The 9,493-nt window shown below is 42.1% G+C and overlaps 1 protein-coding gene across 1 annotated transcript; it reads right to left on the bottom strand.

Moving 5' to 3' along the window:
- Positions 1 to 6,189: 6,189 nt before the first annotated feature.
- On the bottom strand, positions 6,190 to 7,989 carry LOC123999986 (forkhead box protein I1-ema-like). The gene is made up of 2 exons (XM_046306050.1): positions 7,231 to 7,989; positions 6,190 to 7,053 (listed from the first exon to the last, which is right to left on the bottom strand). Exons 1-2 carry the CDS (start codon positions 7,823 to 7,825, stop codon positions 6,512 to 6,514), a joined length of 1,137 nt encoding a protein of 378 aa, XP_046162006.1. The 5' UTR covers positions 7,826 to 7,989; the 3' UTR covers positions 6,190 to 6,511.
- Positions 7,990 to 9,493: the final 1,504 nt, after the last annotated feature.

Here is a 9,493-nt window from a genome sequence, read left to right as displayed (position 1 = left end):
CCTACTTTAACATGGCATCTTATTGGATGGTTTGCGTGGGTTGCTTATGAGGGAGGATGTTTTTAGTTAGAATTGTCCCAGTAAACACGCACCAAACCAGAGGTAAGTTGTTGGTGGCAAAGCTCTGTACGTCAAAAGGGATTTTTATACTCCCGAGTGATGATTTGAATATACAATTTAGATACATTTATGTAAATGTTATTAGAACATCACACATAATATGCAGAGGTTTTATGTGCATATTTGTTTTGCATTTTGTTGTAGAGAATTCCAGCTAGTACTAGCTAACAACTTACTGTGTCCGGTGGGGTGGGGGGGGGGGGGGGGGTTCGTATATTTTGTACAGTACATGAGTGCAGAGTTGGATGGTGAGCCGTGCAATTTTGTGCTTTTTCTAACAGGTACATTGTTGAAAATATTATATATATTGTAATTGTTGTATCTACGTTGCCCAGTGAACAAGCACAAAACTAGCGTGCGTGAGTGCAGAGTTGGATGGTGAGCCATGCATTGCATGACGTGCAATTTTGTGCTGTTTCTATCAGAGTAAATCTCCATGACTGGTGCTATCATGACACAAGGCGAGACCCAGATGCAGACATAGGAGGCAGATGTTTGGAGTCTTACAATGTTTATTCATCCAAAAGGAGTAGGCAAGAGAATGGTCGTGGACAGGCAAACGGTCAAAACCAGATCAGAGTCCAGGAGGTATAGAGTGGCAGAAAGGCTCATGGTCAAGGCAGGCCGAATGGTCAGGCAGGCGGTTACAAAGTCCAGAAACAGGCAAGGGTCAAGACCGGGAGGACTAGAAAAAGGAGGAGAACGGGAAAACCGCTGGTTGACTTGGAAACATATAAGACGAACTGGCACAGAGAGACAAGAAACACAGGGATAAATACACTGGGGAAAATAAGCGACACCTGGAGGGGGTGGAGACAATCACAGGGACAGGTGAAACAGATCAGGGCGTGACAGGTGCTACATGTTAAAATTCGTGTCGATGATTGTACACAACACAAGATGAGTACTGTGACATTACTAAACCCTGGATTGCGGATTCTTTTTATTGGTCGTTGAGAGACTTTGAAGCCAACTGTCGGCCAGAAGGAGCAGTCCTCCATTAGAATTAATGGAATTGTACAGTATTTCAATTAAATGTATATACGTATTTTTGTTGTAGTAGGCACAGTAACATTAGTTATCTCAAAAATGATTCTTTAAGAAAAATGTTTTATATACAATATAATGATATAATTAAAACATATGCATTAAGGTGTCTGTAATAGAATATATGTGTATTTTGTTGTTGTTGCCTTTAATAAATGTATTTCTACAGCTTGCAAAATAGTTTTTACAATGGTGGGGGAGTTCCCAGATGGTAATCTAGTGTATATATAAATCATTGGTTGTGATCTATTTCCTTCCTCTAATCTTATCAGACAGTATTTGAACTAATGCCACTTTTCAGTTTTATAAATTGACCCTTAACCTTCAATATGAATGGAAATAATGGATATACTGCACATAATAGAATATTGGAAATGAAATAGTTGTAAACAATCCCAAAGTGCACAAGAGAGTGTACATGACAGTGTACATGAATGAGCCCTTTGTTATGTGATCTGAACATTTAAAGTGGGCCATAGAAACCCCCTCAGCCCTCTGGTTTCATCAGAGGACACACAGTAGAATTAGCCTGAGTCTAAAAAAAGTGGTGGAGAGTAACCGTTTGTACACCCCACATAAACATACTGAAAATACAACAAAAGTCAAGTGGAAAAGTTCAATAAGTTCAGTGAAATTGGTAAGACACAACATAGTAGTTAATATAACATCTGCAATGCTAGACAGGCAACTGAGGTCATGTTTTCTCAATCCCATGTACCGCTTTGGCAATGTGCCACTTTGGCAATGTGCATATTCCTATGCAAATAGTCTGGAGCTATAATTGTGGGAATAGCAAGAATGGGCACTGGGACAAATGTATCAAGGATTATATCTGTGGTAAGAGGAATATTGTACCAACAATCCCACCATTTAAGATCATGTTTCCCAGGGTAAAGCACTGCAGGCCAAAACTGGATAATGTTCTGACAGACAGTACCAGTCACCTACTCATTCCAGGGTTTCTCTTTATTTTGACTATTTTCTATGTTGTATTATCATAGTGAAGTTATCAACACTATGAAATAACAGATATGGAATCATGTAGTAACCAAAAAAAGTGTTAAACAAATCAAAATATATTTTATGTGTGAGATTCTTCAAAGTAGCCATCCTTTGCCTTGATGACAGCTTTGCACAATCTTGGCATTCTCTCAACCAATGTAGAAAATGGTACAACTTTTGACAGGTACTGGTACTCTATATAAACAAACGTTTAATTAATTTAGCAATATTTTTGAGACATAAATTCCAACTGAAGATCATGTAAATATGGGTTTAATGTCAGTCTATTGAACAATCCCCCAATGAGGCCTTTGTTCTTGTAAAATACCTGCAATAAGATAACACTATCTTGGGCAAAGTCATAACAATCAACTTTCTCAAATGTCTTAAAATGTCATTAATATCTTTGATGCTCTTACTCAACTCTGATCATAAAAATTTTGAACTGTACCAAACAAATAATCCCTCTTCTTCTTTCTTTGGGTGGATCCAACAGTTTGTTCCAGACCTGTAGCATTGAGCTCGAGGGCATAGTGAGGTGTTCATCTCTACCCCCATCAGCATCAGTGTTTACCAACAATACTGTCCTATTGATGTGGAATGTGTCAGTAAACACAAGGCACACTTACTGTGTCGTTGGACGTGAGGCACCTCGTCAGATTTACTCATCTGAATGGGTGCCCCATCTTACCAAGGGCAGATAGCGATAGCATTATGCCTGCCCTGTTGTATCACTAAAGACGTAAAGCTTGTGTCATTTGACAGGGCAAGGTCAATACGATGAAGAGAAGTGTGTGTGTGTGTGTGTGTGTGTGTGTGTGTGTGTGTGTGTGTGTGTGTGTGTGTGTGTGTGTGTGTGTGTGTGTGTGGCACATGCCGGACTTATCAGTGTATTAGTGTTGACTGGGTTATTATTGCTCCAGTGTTGCCAGGCTGGGGTCTTTGTATTAAGGTCCACATTGCTCTCCCCCACCTCTACGTAATTAGAGTCATTGAGTGATTCACCCAGTTGGGATGGTAGCACACCTTTCTCTGTGTCAAATGGGTTTACTGGTTTGGATTGAATGTACTCACGTTAGGGTTAGTACAATGAACTGTGGCATATTACAGTAATATACTTAAATGATTACTCATTAATTACCTACCTACATGAAGATCATATGTAACTTCCTAAAACAACGCAATACATGTGCAGGTGGACGTCAATGCAGTGGGAGATGATAGTTGAAAACAAACAAAAAATGAGGCGTCGGACACAACATGGATAAATCACGGTCCTACCGTTCAACCCTGTCTTTTGGGATACAATACTGTCTTTTGGGATACAATACTGTCTTTTGGGATACAATACTGTCTTTTGGGATACAATACTGCTCCAAAGTTATTTTAAGCAACTGGAGAGAGAGAAAAAAGTAAATATAATGTCTGATAAAGCCTTTTCATGTCAATGAATGACAGCAGGTCTTTTCAAATGAAAATGAAGAACCTGCCTGAGTTGACGAGGTAGTGATGAAAACGCATTTTGGATCACGCCACTAGAAATGTTGATGTAAGACAGTGAATCAGGAGAGAAGCATTTGAACAGGTAGAAGTGATCCACTGTGCCATTCGCCCCCTTTTTTTAACAATACCATTTGGTTTTAGACTGAGCGTGTGGATGAGCAGAGAGACGTGTACAGTGAACAGGTAGAGGGGGTTTCAGGATGCCGTCTGCCCCCTTTGGCCTCAGACGTGCCCCTGCTGTGAACTAGAGACAGACCACCGGCACATTCCACATGTCAAACACAGGAGGCATTAAGCCTGGCAGCTGTTGATCTATTTGACTTGTTAAGAGACATTAATTTACATATTGGGTTTTTATCTGATTATTATATTATTTCTAATCGTTTATGTAGAGAAATTGTATTTACCTTAATTAAATCGACCTGGCTAAGATTTTTATTTATTTTTATACTTAGGGAGCCTGAGCTGGTTTTTCCACTACAGTCATGCAGGAAGCTAAAGACAAAATAAATCTATCTTTCCCCATAAGCAACACTGACAGAAACAGTTGAAGAGGCACAAGACTGTAAACACAGGGCACCCTTACTGTGATCGCTGGTCACGTATTAATCTCCTCTTTATGACACGTCTGAAAGGGGAGGGCTGTTTCATCCAGTCAAGATAGTATTGTGTCAATAAAAACACATGAGGATGGGGTCACTGGAGAATGTGGGTGGGGTGGTGGTGGCGGCGATGGTGCTGTAGTTAGAGATGTGTGGCACATGCCACACGTATCAGCTTTGACTGGGTAATGATGAGGCTGCTGTTGTCATGCGCTGACAGAGTGATTGGACGCCTGAGGGTTCATTTGGATAATAAGACAAAGACATACTGTACTGATATTTGTCCCAAAAAAAAACATTCACACTTCTCTGAAAGGATTTTAAAAAATTGTTTTATTTAACTCGGGAAGTCGGTTAAGAACAAATTTTTATTTATAATGACAGCCTACCCTAGCCAAACCCAGACAACACTTGTGTACCACCCTGTGGGACTCCCAATCACAGCTAGATATGATACAGCCTGGATTTGAACCAGGGACTATAGTGACACCTCCTACACTGGGATGCAGTGCCTTAGACCGCTGCGCCACTCAGGAGCCCAGGAGGAAAGGAAGCATCAAAGTAGAGAACAGAGGCGAATGATTATACCTGTGACTATCACACAGCCAAGACCACTAAGACAAGTGATCATGCTTCCATGTTAAGGGAAACCTCTTTCCCCTTCACTCACCTTCCAGACTGAGTAGTAACAGGGGAGGTGTGGGGTGAGGAGAGGAGCGATGGATTAGAGGGCGCTGAGGCCTGTAGAGTGGATCATTATCTCTCCCCAGTCCTCCCTTCAATTTCTCACTCAATGTTTCTCTCGTGCCTCTCCACAGATTCTTCCATGCCAGAGATACACATGGGAATGGTTCCTCAAGCATGTTCTCTAGTCCCCCTTTGCTGACTGCTACTCAGAGGGAGAAATGGGGTGCTGAGTTCCCACGGCTCTAAGCGTTGGGCTACAGATGTTGACCTCAGCATCTTACTGACCTCCTCAGTGGAATCTGTTGAGGTGACGTGTTTTTTTTAGCTCTTGTGAATATTGGAGGTGTGACATTTTAATGTTGCAGTCAGCAGTTTCTACATTGTGACGGAGTGAAAGCAAATAGTTCAAGCAAAATAACTACATGCCGTATACTGTATGTAATGAGTCTACTGTGGATATTATTTGACCCTGCTGGTCATTTATGAACATTTGAACATCTTGGCCATGTTCTGTTATGATCTCCACCCGGCACAGCCAGAAGAGGACTGGCCACCCCTCATAGCCTGGTTCCGCTCTAGGTTTCTTCTTAGGTTTTGGCCTTTCTGGGGAGTTTTCCCTAGCCACCGTGCTTCTACACCTGCATTACTTGCTGTTTTTTTTTTACCAACATGGGAAATAGCACACAATTGCAAATAATCTTTTAACGCTTTTAGGTGTGCTGTTCATATAGTTTAAAATGAAATTTCTGTTAAATAGGTTATTATGTGTCCAAAAGCATGGCTGACTAATGGTGAGAGGCATTAGCTTATACCCTGAACCCAAGAGGGGCAAATAAATGGAGATAGAGGTGAGGAGAGGGGGCTGTAGCTGTAAGTGGGAGCAGAGGGCAACCTTGAGGAACAAGTTCTGTTGCATATATCTTTTTTTCCCCCTGGTTCTCACCTGTCCCCCTCCCGTTCAGTGTTTAACGGTTTCTTTGCCTCCCTCATTTCACACCCCGTCTCTCAGATCATTGACTGTAATGGGAGCTTGACTTGTCTTATCTCAAGCAAAAGCACTGGCAATCAGATCTTGATCAAACTGCATGATATAATGTACCATCCTAAATAGTTATTTCAGAATTAATCATGTTTTGAAGTGTGACCATAATCTGTATTTGCCTCTTTAAATCTGTTTTCATGCAATAAATACTCCCAGAAAAATAGCAGTGAGAATTTCTTATTGTTTTTTATTTTAAAAAATAGTAAAAAGCTTGATGACAGGACATTTACGTACATCACATACAAAACCCACTTTAAAAATGGTTTGAATCCAAGAATCCCTCAAATGTTTTACAGATAGTTGAGTTCATATTATAAAAGACAGTATATGGAACAGCAAACAATATACATTCATACAATCAATTAAGAGAGAGGGAAAAAACATTGTAAATCATCCTCTTTCGTATGAGTTCAGTGAAGTTTAATTCTCTGCTGAGGAAGATGTTGTAGTGAGAGTTTGCCCAAAGGCAGGCTGCCCTATGGAGTAGAGTGGCTCTATCAGTTGTGCTTTACACCTCTGTGCCTTCCTGTTGGTAAAGTATTGAGTCCAAGGCTGGGTATAGCTGGTTGCTGAGCAGGGAGCGGACAGAGTCCCTGTAGCCCCCAGGGTAGAGGGGAGGGGAGGAAGGGATGGTAGGGTGCTGCGGATGAGACATATGGACTTCCCAGTGAGCCACTGTAGCGTTGGGAGAGTAGGAGCCGTATCCCTGGGACGGAGAGGACTGTTGGGGTACCTCTATAGGCAGCCTGGGTCTGTGGAGAGTATCTGCCTCTACTGTGTTTGATACCGTCCCCACTTCAGCCATCTGAGACAGGAAGCTGTTCAGGCAGAGGGAGGGAGCTGAGGAGATGGGGGAGGGGCCGCGGTCAGAGGAGCTGGACACGTCACTCATGTTGTTGGGGTGTTTGGGGCTGGACTCTACTGACTCAGAACCTGAGGAGCCCCCGTCGCCAGGCAGGGATTCAGACTTCCTCTTCCTCGTGCGACGAAAGTTGCCATTGTCGAACCTCTTCTCACAGTTGGGGTCCAAGGTCCAATAGTTACCCTTGCCTATAAGGAGACACATAAGACATGTTTGTTAAGGATTGGCTCTCACATAGTTGGGCAAGAGTTAATATCTGTCTGAGACACATTACACCATTTTTCTAAAGGTTACAAATGTATACATTTCTCTTGGAACACCTTGAAATTAAGACCAATTTTTTTAAACTAAGGAAATGTTCTTACCTGGATCATCCTCATCTCGGGGCACCTTCTTGAAGCAGTCATTGAGGGAGAGGTTGTGGCGAATAGAGTTCTGCCACCCGGCCTTGCTTTTGTTGTAGAAGGGGAAGTTGTCTGCTACATATTGGTAGATCTGGCTCAGGGTGAGCCGTCTCTCTTGGGCCCCATGGATCGCCATGGCAATAAGGGCAGAGTAGGAGTAGGGTGGCCTGACTAGCTTCATCAGCTCTTCTTGAGAGGGCATGGAAAACCAGCTCAGGTCCCCTACCACAACCCCCGGCCCATCAGCACCCAGATAGGGCCTTTGCATGTTGCAGTGTTGGGGCACATAGGGCCCACAAGCTGGCCCCGTGGGTCCCTCTATGTAGGGAACACTGTTGAGCTCTGGGCCATTGAACCACAGGTAAGGGTTGGTAGAAGGGCTGGTGTAGTCTCCCAGGTCATAGGCAGGAGGGGTGGCCTGCTGCAGGCTAGGCACGGCTAGAGGGCTGTAGAAGCTGTCGCTGTACAGGCTGAACTCTGGAGACTCCTGTCCCAGACTGGGGTACTGGGTCCCACATGAAGGTGGAGAGAGGCTCTGTGGCACAAACATCGTCATGCTCACCCACAGACTGGTCCTTGGATTGGCAGCTGGTCTCTTCAGTCTGATAAATGGCTAAAAAAAAAAAAAATCTGGATCTCGCTTTTCTTCAGTATTATCTGTTCCTCTGCTTCGAGCTGAGAGATGAATTTGCCTTTCACTCTGTTCTATTTTGTGTCCAGTACAGGTGCATCACAACCTGCCACCTGTCTCACCTGGTCAATTTATAGTACTACAGCGACACCCACGTCTGCTCTGATTGGTTGTTTCTGTGACCGTGTCACACTTTGCATTTGAGTGAGTTTAGGCCGGTTTAGGCGTGGAGGATTCCCTTTGAATTGGAGGTGGAATTCCACCAGTACTCCAACAGCAGTTAGTCTAAGCTCTGTGAAATGTTTTGCAATTTTAATTTGACACCCACCCAGTCAATATGGTTAAGAACATGGGAAAAATGATTGTTTTACTGAGTAATGGGAAATTGGTGCTACATTTACAAATATTACAGTAATTTAAAAGCATGCATAACAATTTAGACTCTAATATAATAGGTCACTTATTCTTTGGGGAAATCCTGTAAATGGGTTAGCTAACAATGTAACAAAAACGATGTGCACACCTCAATGGGGCAGAAGTCCGGGAGTTGTTGTGAGTCTGGGTGGCCAGATATCTACCAACAATGAAAAGAAACTGCCATGTGGGAAATAGTAAATGACTCGTTTCAGCTAGTTTTGTCTTGTTCTTGATACCCAACAAGGTCTCAGAGCATTTCGTATGATTCTCTACGTACATCTAAGACACTAGTTTTTGTATGATATGTTATGTTTCGTATGGTGTGTATTCATTTGTGGATGTCCATCATCCATTTAAATTACAATTCATATAAAATGTTTTACAAATTGCAATTTGTACAATATGTTACGAATTTGCAAAATGTACAATATGTTACAAATAGGGCCTAAAACTATGTTTTCCTTCTACCAACCACTAAGATTTTTTACCAGTCAAAATGTTTTTTTGAAACACGAGGATAAAGTTCCACTTTAGTAGTTAGACCAACTGTTATGCCTGTGTGCATTGGTTATAAAAACAAGTCTGTCAGCACTTCACTTTATTTGTGTATTGCCAGATATGAAAGAAAATTAAATGAAATTCTTGCATGGTAGAGCCCTGTGTGTGACCATCCGCCAACGTGGCTGGTGAATTAGACATTCTTACCCACCAATGCCACAATCTACCCGCATTTGGCGGGTGGCCGGTGTTCATTTTAGGCCCTGGTTACAAATGTCCAAAACGTACAATATGTTACGAATTTGCTAAATATGTTACAAATTCCAATTTGTTGTGACTAAAAGGTTAAGGTTAGGGTTAGGGGAAGGGTTAGCTAATATGCTCAGTAGTTGCAAAGTAGCTATAAAGTAGTAAGTAGTCGAAAATATGCCAATTAGTTAAAATGCTAAAGTTGTCTGTGATGAGATTCAAACACACAACCTTTGGGTTATATGCCCACCCATTCACCCCGACCAACCACCCGCCTTTCATTTTTGCTTAAAGTAACCTTCTGTCCTAAGTAACCATACCAAACTGTAACATATCTTACTAATTTAGGTGGCCCGGATTTAAGTTACTATGTTATGTCTAGTATATGAGACCAGGCTGTGACACCATGTCTTGTTTTGAGCTGTTTTG

Source organism: Oncorhynchus gorbuscha, linkage group LG16 (assembly GCF_021184085.1).
Source record: "Oncorhynchus gorbuscha isolate QuinsamMale2020 ecotype Even-year linkage group LG16, OgorEven_v1.0, whole genome shotgun sequence".
Lineage (NCBI taxonomy): Eukaryota > Metazoa > Chordata > Actinopteri > Salmoniformes > Salmonidae > Oncorhynchus > Oncorhynchus gorbuscha.
The sequence above is the reverse complement of the archived record's forward strand: the minus strand, read 5'-3'. Positions and strand labels throughout refer to the sequence as shown.